This window comes from Macrobrachium rosenbergii, chromosome 45 (genome assembly GCF_040412425.1).
Source record: "Macrobrachium rosenbergii isolate ZJJX-2024 chromosome 45, ASM4041242v1, whole genome shotgun sequence".
In the NCBI taxonomy this organism is placed as follows: Eukaryota; Metazoa; Arthropoda; class Malacostraca; order Decapoda; family Palaemonidae; genus Macrobrachium; species Macrobrachium rosenbergii.
The window spans coordinates 7,500,928-7,518,960 of NC_089785.1; the positions used below are offsets into that span (position 1 = coordinate 7,500,928).

The window sequence follows — 18,033 nt, forward strand, 5'->3', positions numbered from 1 at the left end:
AACCAATTGGCTACCTAGCAAGGGGACCTACAGCTTATTGTGGAATCCGAACCACATTATACTGAGAAATGAATTTCTATCACCAGAAATAAATTCCTCTAATTCTTCATTGGCTGGCCAGAGACTCGAACTCCGGCCTAGCGGAGAGCTAGCCAACAACTCTACCGACTCATCCAACGAGGAACTACAGTTCATTATAGAACACATCATTTCATATCTTGCATTCTTGATGGTTTACATATTCTGGACGATTTGCAACTGTACAAGCCCATGCTTCCCTTTACATCTTGAATTCCTGGCGATCCAACTATGGTGAACGGCTTGCAACTGCACAAGCCCATGCTTCCCTTCACATCTTGAATTCCTGGCGATCCAACAATGCTGAACGCCTTGCAACTGCACAAGCTGATGCTTCCTTTCACATCTTGAATTCCTGGCGATCCAGCTATGCTGAACGGCTTGCTACTGCACAAGCCCATGCTTCCCTTCACATCTTGAATTCCTGGCGATCCAGCTATGCTGAACGGCTTGCAAGTGCACAAGCCCATGCTTCCCTTCACATCTTGAATTCCTGGCGATCCAACAATGCTGAACGGCTTGCAGCTGCACAAGCCCATGCTTCCCTTCACATCTTGAATTCCTGGCGATCCAACAATGCTGAACGCCTTGCAACTGCACAAGCTGATGCTTCCTTTCACATCTTGAATTCCTGGCGATCCAGCTATGCTGAACGGCTTGCTACTGCACAAGCCCATGCTTCCCTTCACATCTTGAATTCCTGGCAATCCAACAATGCTGAACGGCTTGCAAGTGCACAAGCCCATGCTTCCCTTCACATCTTGAATTCCTGGCGATCCAACTATGCTGAACGGCTTACAACTGCACAAGCCCATACTTCCTTTACATCTTGAATTCCTGGCGAACCAATTATGGTGAACGGCTTGCAACTGCACAAGCCCATGCTTCCCTTTACATCTTGAATTCTGGCGATCCAACTATGCTGAACGGCTTGCAACTGCACAAGCCCATGCTTCCCTTTACATCTTGAATTCCTGGCGATCCAACTATGGTGAGCGGTTTGCAACTGCACAAGCCCGTGCTTCCCTTCACATCTTGAATTCCTGGCGATCCAACTATGCTGAACGGCTTGCAACTGCACAAGCCCATGCTTCCTTCACATCTTGAATTCCTGGCGATCCAACTATGCTGAACGGCTTGCAACTGCACAAGCCCATGCTTCCCTTCACATCTTGAATTCCTGGCGATCAACTATGCTGAACGGCTTGCAACTGCACAAAGCCCATGCTTCCTTTACATCTTGAATTCCTGGCGATCCAACTATGGTGAGCGGCTTGCAACTGCACAAGCCCGTGCTTCCCTTCATCTTGAATTCCTGGCGATCCAACTATGCTGAACGGCTTGCAACTGCACAAGCCCATGCTTCCCTTCACATCTTGAATTCCTGGCGATCCAACTATGCTGAACGGCTTGCAACTGCACAAGCCCATGCTTCCCTTCACATCTTGAATTCCTGGCAATCCAAATATGGTGAACGGCTTGCAAGTGCACAAGCCCATGCTTCCCTTCACATCTTGAATTCCTGGCGATCCAATTATGGTGAACGGCTTGCAACTGCACAAGCCCGTGCTTCCCTTCACATCTTGAATTCCTGGCGATCCAATTATGGTGAACGGCTTGCAACTGCACAAGCCCGTGCTTCCCTTCACATCTTGAATTCCTGGCGATCCAACTATGCTGAACGGCTTGCAACTGCACAAGCCCATGCTTCCCTTTACATCTTGAATTCCTGGCGATCCAACTATGGTGAGCGGCTTGCAACTGCACAAGCCCGTGCTTCCCTTCACATCTTGAATTCCTGGCGATCCAACTATGCTGAACGGCTTGCAACTGCACAAGCCCATGCTTCCTTCACATCTTGAATTCCTGGCGATCCAACTATGCTGAACGGCTTGCAACTGCACAAGCCCATGCTTCCTTCACATCTTGAATTCTGGCAATCCAAATATGGTGAACGGCTTGCAAGTGCACAAGCCCATGCTTCCCTTCACATCTTGAATTCCTGGCGATCCAACTATGCTGAACGGCTTGCAACTGCACAAGCCGATGCTTCCTTTTTTACATCTTGAATTTCTGGCGATCCAACTATGGTGAACGGCTTTGCAACTGCCCAAGCCCGTGCTTCCCTTCACATCTTGAATTCCTGGCGATCCAACTATGCTGAATGGCTTGCAACTGCACAAGCCCGTGCTTCCCTTCACATCTTGATTCCTGGCGATCCAACTATGCTGAACAACTTGCAAGTGCACAAGCCCATGCTTCCCTTTACATCTTGAATTCCTGGCGATCCAACTATGCTGAACGGCTTGCAACTGCACAAGCCGATGCTTCCTTCACATCTTGAATTCCTGGCAATCCAACTATGCTGAACGGCTTGCAAGTGCACAAGCCCATGCTTCCCTTCACATCTTGAATTCCTGGCGATCCAACGATGCTGAACGGCTTGCAACTGCACAAGCCGATGCTTCCCTTCACATCTTGAATTCCTGGCAATCCAACTATGCTGAACGGCTTGCAACTGCACAAGCCCATGCTTCCCTTCACATCTTGAATTCCTGGCGATCCAACGATGCTGAACGGCTTGCAAGTGCACAAGCCCATGCTTCCCTTCACATCTTGAATTCCTGGTGATCCAACTATGCTGAACAGCTTGCAAGTGCACAAGCCCATGCTTCCCTTCACATCTTGAATTCCTGGCGATCCAACTATGCTGAACAGCTTGCAAGTGCACAAGCCCATGCTTCCCTTCACATCTTGAATTCCTGGCAATCCAACTATGCTGAACGGCTTGCAAGTGCACAAGCCCATGCTTCCCTTCACATCTTGAATTCCTGGCGATCCAACTATGCTGAACGGCTTTGCAAGTGCACAAGCCCATGCTTCCCTTCACATCTTGAATTCCTGGCGATCCAACTATGCTGAACGGCTTGCAAGTGCACAAGCCCATGCTTCCCTTCACATCTTGAATTCCTGGCGATCCAACTATGCTGAACGGCTTGCAAGTGCACAAGCCCATGCTTCCCTTCATCTTGAATTCCTGGCGATCCAACTATGCTGAACGGCTTGCAAGTGCACAAGCCCATGCTTCCCTTCATTTTGAATTCTGGTGATCCAACTATGCTGAACGGCTTGCAAGTGCACAAGCCCATGCTTCCCTTCACATCTTGAATTCCTGGCGATCCAACTATGCTGAACGGCTTGCAAGTGCACAAGCCCATGCTTCCCTTCACATCTTGAATTCCTGGCGATCCAACTATGCTGAACGGCTTGCAAGTGCACAAGCCCATACTTCCCTTCACATTTTGAATTCCTGGCGATCCAACTATGCTGAACGGCTTGCAAGTGCACAAGCCCATGCTTCCCTTCACATTTTGAATTCCTGGCGATCCAACTATGCTGAACGGCTTGCAAGTGCACAAGCCCATGCTTCCCTTCACATCTTGAATTCCTGGCGATCCAGCTATGGTGAACGGCTTGCAAGTGCACAAGCCCATGCTTCCCTTCACATCTTGAATTCCTGGCGATCCAACTATGGTGAACGGCTTGCAAGTGCACAAGCCCATGCTTCCCTTCACATCTTGAATTCCTGGCGATCCAACTATGCTGAACGGCTTGCGACTGTACAAGCCCATGCTTTCCTTTATGCCCTGAATTCCTGGCAATCCAACCATGCCGACCGGCTTGCGATTGCACAAGCCCATGTTGAATGTGGCGCCCACGAATCCCTTTGCACCAAACAGATGTCTCCCAGCAACGACGGCAATTTGTTGACGTCGTGCCCGACATCACTCCAGAAAAAACCCTGGATCCTCTCATGAAGGCGCAGGAGTAGAAACCTGCAGGCATAACGTAGATGGCCCCCATATCTAACTTGAATAAGATAACGCCCTTGCTTTCCACCTGAGAGACCTGGGTTCGATCCCGACGTGAGTCAGAAATTTATTTCTGTTCCACACGTGATTGTGTGTTGATGATTTCTATCTTATTCACTCAGAAGGGATAATTTGAATGAAATGTTGTCTATTGGGTCATTGCTGAGTCGGGAAGTTGGGAAAACTCGCTGGTATGCAAGCAGTTAGCTTGCCCAGGTAATTCCTTGGGTGCAGTTGCTCTCAGGTTCCAACTTCTTTTAGACTTGTATGGCCCAGTGGATAACGCCCTTGCTTTCCACCTGAGAGACCTGGGTTCGATCCCGACGTGAGTCAGAAATTTATTTCTGTTCCACACGTGATTGTGTTGATGATTTCTATCTTATTCACTCCAGAAGGGATAATTTGAATGAAATGTTGTCTATTGGGTCATTGCTGAGTCAGGAAGTTGGGGAAAACTCGCTGGTATGCAAGCAGTTAGCTTGCCCAGGTAATTCCTTGGGTGCAGTTGCTCTCAGGTTCCAACTTCTTTTAGACTTGTATGGCCCAGTGGATAACGCCCTTGCTTTCCACCTGAGAGACCTGGGTTCGATCCCGACGTGAGTCAGAAATTTATTTCTGTTCCACGTGATTGTGTGTTGATGATTTCTATCTTATTCACTCAGAAGGGATAATTCGAATGAAATGTTGTCTATTGGGTCATTGCTGAGTCGGGAAGTTGGGAAAACTCGCTGGTATGCAAGCAGTTAGCTTGCCCAGGTAATTCCTTGGGTCAGTTGCTCTCAGGTTCCAACTTCTTTTAGACTTGTATGGCCCAGTGGATAACGCCCTTGCTTTCCACCTGAGAGACCTTGGTTCGATCCCGACGTGAGTCAGAAATTTATTTCTGTTCCACACGTGATTGTGTGTTGATGATTTCTATCTTATTCACTCAAAGGGATAATTCGAATGAAATGTTGTCTATTGGGTCATTGCTGAGTCCGGGAAGTTGGGGAAAACTCGCTGGTATGCAAGCAGTTAGCTTGCCCAGGTAATTCCTTGGGTGCAGTTGCTCTCAGGTTCCAACTTCTTTTAGACTTGTATGGCCCAGTGGATAACGCCCTTGCTTTCCACCTGAGAGACCTGGGTTCGATCCCGACGTGAGTCAGAAATTTATTTCTATTCCACACGTGATTGTGTGTTGATGATTTCTATATATGTATATGTATATATATATATATATATATATATATATATATATATATATATATATATATATATATATATATATATATATATATATATATATATATATATATATATGTGTGTGTGTGAAATGTTCCACGTTGTTGAACTTCTCAGTTCCAGAGGTCGTATATTTCTCACACCATTGGATTATGGAACAGTCTCCTGAGGATGATGCGCAATTGGGGCATGAGAACAGTTGCCCCCCGTGGACAGCTACCCCACATGGACAGTTACCCCCAAGGACAACTGCCCCCTAGGACAACTATCCCACAGGACAATTACCCTCAAGGACAATTATCCCCCGGTATTATATTCTGTTGTCAGAATAGGATAAATTTTATATTTAAAAAGAACAATTTTTTTGTAAACTGTCACTAAGTGCCATATTACCTGTAACTTAACAATCGTTATACTTCTTATTGCTTTTGAATATATTTCTTAAATTCAAATTTTTTTGTCTTTTGAAATTCATTCAAGTTTTTTCTTAATTAAATTTTGAGCATTAGAGAAAAGACTTTAATCCCTTTAAACATTATGGAATTTATAAAAAGTGATAGAGGAAAAGAGTCTAGTTTATGGCTGATATTTTTATGTTAAGCAGAAAGAATTAGCAAATGGTGTTGTTTCATCTGAGAGTGTGAAGGACGTAGAAACAAAGCCACCTGCAAAGCTAAAGTGAAAGTGCATATCCAACGAAATGAAACTGTTGGTAGACTTCACGATCACAACCAGTCGCCTGATGAAACAAAAATTAAAGCCGCTCAAACAATCCATGAGATAAAAATACAACCTATCTATACAGAAGAAACTATGCAGCAAATCATGCTGAGGGCTGTGCTCTCATTGATGGAGAAACGCGAGCAAATTTGCTTCCAATTCACCACTTAAAACGTTACAGACGTCGGCGACAATGTTCGTCTCACTTACGGCCTTTACCTCTAAACGCAAAAGGATTGGCTTTAACGAACGAGCATAGAAGAACGCAAGATGGCCAAGTTTTTTGCTGTACGACTCTCTTCCTGCTGAAAAAAAGATTTTTGATTTTTTAAACGCGTGAAATCCTGGATTATTTATGCAGAGCACGGCACTGGTATGTAGATGGCACATTCAAGACGGTTCCCATGATATTTTCAGAATTGTACACAATTGATGGGCTGCTAAGTGACCGTCCAGTACCATTAATTTACGTTCTTTTACCTGATAAAAGCCAAACAACTTGTATGAATTTTCTAGAGCAGTTAAACTTACTGAAACAAGACTTGGCGCCAAATCTATCAAGGTAGATTTTAAAACATCCTTCTCTGCAAACAGCATATAATAACAGGGGGTAATTGTCCTTTGGGGTAATTGTCCTTGGGGGTAATTGTTCTAAAGGTAGTTGTCCTCGGTGGTAATTGTCCATTGGGGATAATTGTCCTGAAAAGTTCAAGCAAAGATGCAAAGCTATACTACCTTAAAGCGATTCAGCATATATTTTACTCAGTCATTTAATTCTGTATTTATATATTAGTTTATTTATTTATTGATTGATTTTTGTTTTTTTCTTTTCTGATAAGTGATCTCTACTTTCTGTATTTCCTGTTATCTTCTGTAGCTTCTATCATATGAACACCATATTTTTAAGAAGTTTGAATTTCAAGTCAGTGCCGCGTGTAGGCTTGTTCCGTGTGAATAGGTGGTCATCCTCTGAATAATATATGTATGTATATATATATATATATATATATATATATATATATATATATATATATATATATATATATATATATATATATATATATATATATATATATATATATATATATACACACACACATACAATATATGTGTATGCATGTGTATACTCACCAATAGCGGTTGACACTGGAATTTGATGAGTTTGCTGGAGAATAAACCTATTTCCATATTCCTAAGTAATTTGTAAATATCGTCACTGGTTCCCACTTGGCCTGAACCACTTTTGGATACATTAGCGTATAGGATTTTGAAATTTCGTCAGTACATTAACATTGTTGATACTGGTGCAGGACAAACAGACCTTCATAAAATAGTGCTAAAAACGTATTGGTAAGAATTACACCGGTAACGAACTTTCAAGTTTCTGGAAACACCAGTTTCCTTTCCCAGAGGGAATGAACACAAAGAAATGTTTGTGAAAGGAAGGAAACGAGAGTTTCTGAAAAGTTAAGTTTGTTATAATATTAGTCAGTGCCTCTCCAGCACTACTGTGGGAAGTTTTTCTCCTGCATATTTGAATGTGATTGTTCATTGGCATTATTATTTTGCAAGATGTTTTGGCCTTACTGTGGAACAAGACCAAATATAGAAGTAAGGTTTTAGGATTCAACAGATCAGATAAAAAAAAGTTAAATATAGATAAACAATCATGCCTTTCAGAAAAGCTAAGATATGTAAGGTAATGGCACATACATGCTCCATTTGTAACACTTGAGTCAGAGCTAACAATACATAACCTTACGGACGGAAAAGTAGGATTGCAAACTCTCTCTCTCTCTCTCTCTCTCTCTCTCTCTCTCTCTCTCTCTCTCTCTCTCTCTCTCTCTCTCTCTCAATCATAGGTTTTACAGGTATGAATAGGATCAAAAATTATACATAAAAGATGAAAATAATAGATAATAAATACATATCATAAATGTGGTTAACGGTCTCAGTATAAATGAGAGAGAATAATACATAGAGCCATCAGTCGGAATGTCATTTAATCTCCGGAAATAGTCACTCATTAGCATTCCCGTTCCATAATGAATGAGGAAAGGGAGGCGGGGTTCATTTAGATTCTCTATTCTATTATGACGGACCCAAAGGACGGTTTTTATGCGAAAGTCCTAAATTATCATTCGGTAAAACGTTTCATATTTCAAGGTATATAATTAATGCATAGACTGAAACACTCGTTTTGCGTTAAAATTTGTTTATGGAATGCACATAAATCTATGAGTGTACCGACGGGTAAAATGATTTTCTGTTATTCCTGTCATTTTTCATTTAATCCTAATTTCCCCCTTTCCGTACGCCGAAGGAAAGCCCAGCAGAGACGCCCCACGAGTAACAACTTGGGTGAGCAAATCCTCTCGGAATCCTTCCATCTTCATCTTCTCTTTCGAATCAAAGTCGTAACTAACCTGACCCAACTTTCACTCGGCGCCATTAAATCTGCGAGTGTACAGTAGTGGCCTCGGGCTCGCTTCCTGAAGGACGTGTCTGAGTCATTCATTCATTCCAGAGGCTCCAGGATCGAGTCAAGCGCCGCGAGTTTCCAGGAACGAAGACACTGGATGGACGGCGCTGGCTGGATTTGTCTCTCGGGAATGGCGGGAATATTTCGGTCAACACAGAGCGGAGGGAATTCGCGTTCAGTTTCTGTTGCGTTTCTTACGGGTTTATACGTCCGGATTTTATCTGTATTTTGATCCCCCTCTTACGTACAGAGAGAGAGAGAGAGAGGCCTTACCTTACCTTACAGACCTTACAGTTTGTTCGGGTTGCCCCAGGTCCCTCAGCGTGAGGCGCCTCTGATGTCTACCAGAGAATTACTAATGCATCTTCCGGTATATTTTGCATCTTCCAATCTTGGATGGTCTGGGATGCATCTTAGATATTTGTCGAGCTTATTCTTAAACACATCTACGCTCACTCCTGATATGTTTCTCAGATGAGCTGGTAGCGCATTGAATAGACGCTGCATTATCGATGCTGGTGCGCGGTGGATTAATGTCCTGTGTGTTTTCCTTAGTTTTCCTGGTATAGTTTTGGGCACTATTAATCTACCTCTGCTTGCTCTTTCTGATATTTTTAGCTCCATGATGTTTTCAGTTATTCGTTCTATCTGTTTCCATGCCTGGATAATCATGTAGCGTTCTCTTCTTCTTTCAAGACTATATAAATTTAAGGATTGTAGTCTTTCCCAGTAGTCAAGGTCCTTAACTTCTATTCTAGCTGTAAGTTCCTCATTGGATGGGTCGATATCGTACTCGGCTAGCACTCTGCTAGGCCCGCGTTCGATTCTCCGACCGGCCAATGAAGAATTAGAGGAATTTATTTCTGGTGATAGAAATTCATTTCTCGCTATAATGTGGTTCGGATTCCACAATAAGCTGTAGGTCCCGTTGCTAGGTAACCAATTGGTTCTTAGCCACGTAAAATAAGTCTAATCCTTCGGGCCAGCCCTAGGAGAGCTGTTAATCAGCTCAGTGGTCTGGTTAAACTAAGGTATACTTAACTTAACTTATTCTAGCTGTAAAGGACCTTTGTACACTCTCTATTTGTACAATATCCTTTTGGTAGTGTGGGTACCATATTATATTACAATATTCAAGTGGACTACGTACGTACGTTTTATAAAGCATAATCATGTGTTCGGCTTTTCTTGGTTTGAAGTGCCGGAACAACATTCCCATTTTTGCTTTGCATTTTGCCAATATTATTGCTATTTGGTCATTACATAACATATTCCTATTCAACATCACACCAAGGTCTTTAACTGCTTCCTTATTTGTGATTGTCCCATTATTAGGACCTTTATATGCATATAGCATACCTTCTGTATCACCATAGTTTATTGAGAGAGAGAGAGAGAGAGAGAGAGAGAGAATCACATAGGCCTAAGGAATACAAAGGAATAAACATGTAGGAGCTGAGTTAATGAGAGGAGAGATTAGGAATTGACAATAAGGAAGTTAAAGGTCGGTTTGGGAGATGCAGTTACAATATAGTTGAGAAAAACATGTTCAACTGCATACGTTTGAGTAAATGAGGCAGTTAAAGAGGAAATGGGAGCGAAAGTGAAGGAAAATTGTGAAAATGCAAAAATGAATCTTGGTAAGATACTTTCAGGGGAAAGCAAAGTTCCTCTGGGAGGGAGTTGTTCCCTACGAAAGGTTAGCGAACAAAAGGATCTAAAATAAAAGGTGTAATGGAGAGATTCTTGCTGAAGTAACTGGAGCCTCTGTCAGTGTCGCGACTTCTCTGAAAGTTGCTGAATGGCGGGACAGGAGAGGGCCAGATCTTTCATGCGGGGTTGTGGAAGTGGCTGTTGAGGACTACGTAGTACTATTAGGAGGTTGAAGGACGTGAAAACGACGGTAATTGATGGAATCACAAGAGGACGGGGGTGAGTGTCACAAGTATGAAGACAAAACCTTACCTGGAATACTTGGGAAAATATAGGGTAGGACTTTGATAAAGAAGGTACGACTAGTAACAGGTGGTTTGGCAGGAGAAGAGCAGTGTGAGTTTTGACTTTTGACACTGAGGCCTTTGTTTAAATCAAGCGGCGTCTCATGAGGAACTGTTGAGTGTGAAGTTTGAAAGTAGAAGGAAAAGCTGTATGTTGCATAAGTGACCGAGCGACAACGTACAGCAGATTTTATATGTCAGGAAGTCACGAATTTACGAAGAGTGAAATGGGTAGAATAGGTAGTAAATAAGCTGGCACTAGAGAAATATGAAGTGAATCATGAAATACGCAAGTATGGCGTAAAACCAAAATAAACTAAACATACAAACGCATTTCGAACCAAACTGGATCACGCAGACTAAATCATACAAAGAAAATAAGTGACAAAACAATGCAGATAGTTACAGTTATATACACCCAACATTCAGTGCTCAGTATTTCTTTTGGCATTTGACAGCTTTTCATAATTCTTTAAATATTGTCTCTTGAACTCCCTTCCCTATCTCGCTGGCTGTTTCTTTGCCTTTATTGCGCATGCGTTGCTTGATTTTGCCTAAAAGAAACAGAGGGGAAAATTCACTTATCGTGAGATACTTATTTATAACCAGAAGGGAAAAGACAAACTGGAGACTGAAAATGGAAGAACCCGGATCAGTCACTGAGTGGGAGATTTCTTTGCCTGAATCAGATTGAGGAGGAAATTTCGTGTGAGGAGGAGGAGGGGGGGCGATAGTGTTATGGGGGGGGTGAGCCTTGGGCCAAGATGCCTTGCTGAGAAGATATGAAATCGTTTTCCACCTGTTGAGGAAGCAAGAGAATGACTCTCTTCTGCTAAAGATACTGGGACGCTGTACCTCGTAACTCTTGTCGTTGGGGAGTTGTTTCAGATCCAGTAATGATTTTTTGGTATTTGTAAAAGTTTATTTGTTCCTAATGTAAAGTAGTGAGAACCTGCGAGTTTCGAGAAATTATGCGGGAATTGGAAGTGGCTAATCTGCCGGTATTATGCCAAGTTTTTCTTTTTTGTAAGAGCCTTGCAGTGCGTTCCAGCTCATACTACTAAAGAATTTCCGGACGTTAAAAGCAACTGGTATATTAGTATGTGGGTTTGATTTTAAGTCGTGTGATCCACAAACCAACTACCCTGCAATATTGACATTTTATAGGAAAGTAAGGCCGCCCGGGAAGATGCTGATTTGTCTGTCAATTTTATATTTGTCGGAGTATCTGCAGCATATGATGAGAGAAGTATATATATATATATATATATATATATATATATATATATATATATATATATATATATATATATATATATATATATATATATATATATATATATATATATATATATATATATATATATATGTGTGTTGTTATCATTTTAAAGCTATATATATATATTTGGTCGTCATTTTAAAGCTGGGGTTGCTTGATAAATGGGGTTTACTAGGATGATACACAACTTACCTTAATTACCACCTTGTTCTAAAGTTCCTATTTCATCAATTGTTCCAGCAAATGAGAGTCCCGCATAACTTAATAAAGAGCAATCCTTGAAAACACAACTGAATGTAATTATTCTGTCGCAAGATCTCTCTTTAACCTCAGGTCAAACAGTGCTTAATCACTCCCTCACCTTCAGCGAACATCGTAATCCTTTGGGATTTGGAAAATGAATATTGGCAGATGTTCACCTGATGGAATGCTAATATTTCCATTCAATTCCATAACAGTAATTTATTGCTGGAAGGTACACCATCTTTGTTTACTGGTCAGTGTTACGAAGTGCTAGGAATTCTCCTCTGCTTCTTCTTCTTCTTTTTCTTCTTCATCCGTTTTGCATAATGCCTGAAGCTATCCTGGTTTTAGGGGAAGGGTCTGCCGCTTACTACTGTTTTGAAACCTTTTACCATATTCCAGTTTTATTTTCACTGTCTTTATTCTTCATCAAATAAAACAACTCGTCACCTCTTCTGGCGTGACGAAGAAACTTAAGACGAGGCTTATTCACGGAGTATCAAACAGTATAATATTTTGTAGCATAATTTTTTGCAAATTATTTTGCAGCATAATATAAGCGCTTATTATCAGCAGACATTCAGGTGCATCTGGGTACGGCACAGAAATAGGGGCCAGTAATAGGAGTCATTTTACAGAGAGGGAAAAGGTAGGAAAGACTGAGTGAAGAGGAGAATGGGTATGAAATTGAAAACAAAGATAAAGGGGGGAGAGAGAGAAAAAAAAGTGTGACTCTTCAGCAGGACAAAATATTAAGTTATTTAGAAAATTAAGTTTTTAAATTTTTTAAAGATTTATTGCCGTATCTTGTATCTTTAAAGTATAAGGCCAGACTGAAGGTTAACTAAACATAATTGACTTTCCGGTTTTAATTAATGATATTTTGGAAGAGTTTTTCCCAATCTCTCTCTCTCTCTCTCTCTCTCTCTCTCTCTCTCTCTCTCTCTCTCTCTCTGGCTCCATTAATCTGTCTACCTTACTGTCGGTGAATTAGTAGTGACAGGAAACGATCGTTAGACAAAAAAGTTCCCAAATGTTTCGGTGATCACGATGGTTGCTTGTTAACTATTCATGCTACTCTCTCTCCCAGTACTACAGCTACAAATATAATAATACTATTAACAATGATCACTGCCTCAATTATTGCACCATCAATATTATTGTTATAATTATTAATATTACCCTTTTACAGAACATACTGAGAAAACCTTACTAAACTTTTCTGATTGCCCAGAGGCTTTATTGACTAAGGTTACTACGGTGTTACATTTCCTACTAACAATAACGACAAAATCAAAAGATTCAATGAAAAAGTTAGACGGCTTGCACTTTTTTATAAGGAGGCCTTTTTTCATTGTTTTCCTGCTCTCCTTCAGCACTTTCAGCAGTTATGAAGTTGACAGCTTTTGTTCGCTGAGTTCATAATCTGTGACATTCGTGCTTTCCTCTGGGTGTTTCTCGTCATGAGCAACGTTTCTAAAAACCGCATATGTGTGTGTGTGTGTGTGTGTGTGTGTGAGAGCGCGCGCGGAGAGAGAGAGAGAGAGAGAGAGAGAGAGAGAGAGAGAGAGAGAGAGAGAGAGAGAGAGAGAGATTATGCCATTGTTTTAGGTCTTCATTTGGTTGGTTTATGTTTCCTTTGTCCAAAGTGTTTCAAACTTCTTGTGTATGTGTGTGCAACAGTGCAAGAGAGAGAGAGAGAGAGAGAGAGAGAGAGAGAGAGAGAGAGAGAGAGAGAGGGAAACTTTTTATAGTTATGCCTCTAATACCCAAATTACAAACAAACAGCTCCTTCTCATATGCGCCAAGAACCGCCATATGTTTTAATCCTTCTGACGCTGAGGATTTTTGTAGCATAAATCCCACCACACTAAAACGTCCAAACTTTCCACCGCTTAAAAACGTCTTAAGCACTTCATAGCTTCCCTTTGGAGATATCTTACAAGAAATGGCCAGTAAGGAATTTTTCTGGAAGTTCTTTACCCCACTTGCCACGAAAATAAATTCCGTTCAGAGATATACAGTTTTGCATAGCGGTGTTGATGGTTAAGGGAAAGAGGTGGATTTCACTTCACTTCAGTGGAGGGGTTGCGTTATTTTGTTCTGATAAATCTTATATCTACATTAAACAGCTGTACGAAATATTCTTGAAAGTATTTGAAAGGTTTGACATTTTATAACGAATCTGTCTTATTTGTCTTTGTATATTCGTATAAAAACTGTCTGAAGTGTTGGCACTGTCTAACGACGAAACGAGTCCCATTATTCGACCACCTTTCAGTCTTTATCGAAAACCTTTGGAGTAATAATGGATCAAATTCTTCCTGTTGAATCTCGGAAGCCAGATGAGCAATGGCTTTCATGCCCAGTTTGGCTGTGACTAAACTTTCCCCATCTGGAACTTCTCTGACACTGATTGCGTCTGTTAAATCATTCCAGATTAACAATATTGATGATGGCGCTATGTGAGAGAGAGAGAGAGAGAGAGAGAGGGGAACCGTCCAAAAGTAACGACCGAAAAATTGCTGGAAAGCAACTGAAATTCCAGTAGAATGTCGTCTGCGTATCTTCCGTGAGTCTATTCTGTCGCAACAAATCCGTATAAAGAAAAGTGAAACGTATAAGCTTCACGCCAGTCCAAAATATTGCCATTGAGAAAAATGGAAGTATTGCAACGTTGCTCCAATGACCGGTTTTGTAATCTGGGAAACAGTTGTGTGTGGAAAGGATGTTAGCATATTTATACTGATTTTATTTCGAACACAGTTTTGTCTTTGATATTTGTGATTGCTCTAGTCCATTCTCATTTGATTATTTGATTATATCCATCACAGCCTCTATTTTGCCCCTAGAGTCCTTCCTAAGTTTAATTCTGCGTTCTCGTTGCTTCCAACATATTTCCTTTTCACTTTCTTCTAGAACAACTTCTTTCATTCATATTCTTATCATTCCACAAGTCATGACTCATTTCAACCTCCCAGTCATTTAACTAACGCAACTGTCTCGCAGGTCTTTAGAATCTTCCGGACTTAAGTGACTCTACCTTCCATGTCCTGCACCTTTCAGCCTCCTCAGATCATGTCACTCTTTCTCCTCCCGAGTCTTAAAGGCCTTGCCCTCTAACACCTAGTGTTTGGAGAGGGACAACCCTTGACTTTTGACATTGCTATGGGGGTGTGGGGTTTCACCGGAAAATTCCCGATGTTGGGTCCATTTTTAGGTGTCATACTGATGATACTATAACATTATGGTATTTAGGATTAATCATAAGAAATAAAACATTCCTTTACTTCAATTGTATATCCTGAAACATTTGAGCAAAAGAGAGTAATTAAGAATTGAGAGTAAATAGTAATTTCCGCTTGATAATAAGCACAACGACATGGAGAGAAATAGTATGAAAATAAGAACGGTAGAAAAAGAGGGAGAGTTGTCAAGTTTTTTTCCAGCTCTCAAAGTTGACTTGCGGCATAGAAGTAAAGTGAGTTCATTATGTTTGTTGCATTAAATGTACGATAGCGACAAACATCCTCCTACTTGTAGACCGGGATCCCAGAGTGTTTATTCCGAGTTTTGAACACAAAAGGTTTGACCCCCTAGATAAGTAGTGCCTACCCCCAACATCTCAAAAATATATTGCTGCCGGATTAGAAATCTGGCTTAGGTATTAAAAGTGAACCCTAAAAACTGAATATAAATTTTTAGTCACAGTGAAAAACATACGCTTGAAACTCTTATTAAACCTTCCTTGGAGTCTCCTGAACACAGAATGAGCAATGTCAAGGCTGGCTTTATGTCCGCCAGCAGCTTCCAAAGGGGGTTTCAAATTCACGTTTATACCGATTAAGAAACATATGCCTGAAACTTTCATAAAACCTTCCTTGGGACCCCATGAACTCAGAATGAACAATGCCAGCAAATTTATCTCTGGCTGTCCACCCGCCAGCAACTCCTAAATCGACCAAAGGTTCAAACTCACTCTTATTCAGAGTCAAGAACACAAGGCTGAAATTATGGTAAAAGTATTGCTCATGAACTCTGTTTAATTTTTCATAATTATTTCATTACACAATTGCATTCAAAATGTAACACATATCATAATAGCTAATTGTAATTTTAGAAAAATAAGCACTCTTTTTCCACTGGAAAAAAAAAGAAAATGTCCATTTAATTATATGGCCGAACATTATTTGCTGTGCGATGATGTCAAAATATAACTGCTCTGTATATAAGAGATACCAAAAAAAGAAAAGTCTGGCTTCTGATCTTACTCAACAGCAGTATCAGAGGTTCAAATTCACTTTTATTCAGAGTTAAAAATGCAAGGATGAAACATTTCTAAAAACCTTTTGTGAGGCCTCATGAAATCATTCTAATTTCTCATAATTATTTCGCTATATGACAAATACATATTAAAAAAATCAACCTACAGTTTCGTAGCGTCATGCTCCCTCATCAGTGAGGATTTTTAAGATGTATGTGTTCTCCAATTTGTGGTTTTTCAAGTTTCGAAGTTCGATACTGACCTATTGTTATCTTGGGGATATTATTCTTGGACCTCATCGTCCTGCATCTGAGAGCGACTTGAAGTCTCCATCATCCTGTCTGTTGGGTCCTTCACGGAAATTAGACCATAAAATAAATCCTCGCAGTTTTCAGCAGTTTTCGAAAAAAAAAAAAATTTTTTTAGTTTTACCCTGAGAACTTTCTTGATAATTAACTAGTGGCGAGACGGAAGAAGCCTCGCGACTCTTGAGCGCTTTTGAAGTATTTCGAAAGATTCTAGGAAAGCGTCTTTTCAGTCCTTTTGATTATTTATTGACTCGTTTACTTATTTCTTCATTTTGTCCTTGGCGGAGGGGTCTACCCGGTTACATAGATGGTGCTAAGTAACATCTTGTTATCCGTTATTGTTGTATTGTTTAAACAATTTTGTCTTTATTTCTTTGATATTGTCGAAGTTATGCAAGGTTGAATTCACAGGGAGGGATTGTCATTGTTCTCTGTTGCCATGACAACAGCATTCGTAATAATTATCCTACTTACCGGATGGAAGTCACGTGACTCTGCCGCACTAAATTTACCTTCGTGTTCACTAGCAAATTCGGAAAGCAACCCATCTATCTAGCTTTGCTTGCTAAACCGAGGAACGTTATTTTTTAATTAATTTTTTGGTAGATTTCTGGGTTCAGGGCGTCCATAGGTGGCATCTTGGAATATTTGTCGCTTTTTCATAATCCCCTTGTGTTGGCCATATTCCAGTTTATCCACGCAGTTGTTAAGGTTTTTGAAGGTCAAATTCGGCAAGAAAATAACGATTCTAAAGTCTAGGAAATTTTCAGACTTGCTGAAGCCATTCTAACATCTCCACACTTATATTTTTCGGTATGAGTCTAGTATTGGGAGAAATTCCTTGCGGCTTTTACTACTTGTTAATATCAGTGCTGAACCTTTACTGTGTAATTGTTAATAACAGTTACAGTACCAAACGTAGACTCAAGTTACGGTGATAAGCATTAAGAGGTTTTCCTCTCAGTTTTCTATTTCCACTGGACTGGGTTCGTTTTTGGGGGAGGGGGGGAGGAGCTCTCCTGGATGGGGCTTCGGGGCACTGCACCGACATAGGTGGGACTCGGCAACCATCATCCCTACAGTACTGGTACTATATAGATGTTGTTGATTTCGAAGCTTTGTCTTCAGATGTCAGGGTCAACTACATAGAACCATTAAGAATTGCAGAAGTGCAGTTTAGTACCTTTGAAATATTGAAGTAAATGAGCAATTGCAGATCAGGTAAATTCCACAGACAGATACACTACAGTCTAATTGAGGTGTACTGGAAGCAATAATAGATGGAAAATAATCCTTTCATCAGTTTTTGATGAACTGAAGTGCAAAATATGCTCTCACTTTTGGGTGTTAAAGACGCATATTTTTTGTATGTGTGGAGGGTGGAGAGGATAGCTGCGCAGTGACTTAAGTGACGCTTTTTAGCTTTCGTTCCACCGTCTGGGTCCTTTTGTGTTGTCTCAACATCGTTTTATTCGGTGTTAATATCGAGACTCGTGATGATAAATTCAATACCGGCACAGTACCGCGCTAATAGGATAATGACCTTTGCGACCATGTATTCAGTGGGTG

The 18,033-nt window shown here is 40.9% G+C and overlaps 1 protein-coding gene across 1 annotated transcript; it reads right to left on the reverse strand.

The window, feature by feature from the left end:
• Nucleotides 1-206: 206 nt before the first annotated feature.
• Nucleotides 207-893, reverse strand: LOC136829924 (collagen alpha-1(X) chain-like). Its single transcript, XM_067089098.1, has one exon. The coding sequence runs from the start codon at nucleotides 891-893 to the stop codon at nucleotides 207-209; it is 687 nt and encodes a 228-aa protein (XP_066945199.1).
• Nucleotides 894-18,033: the final 17,140 nt, after the last annotated feature.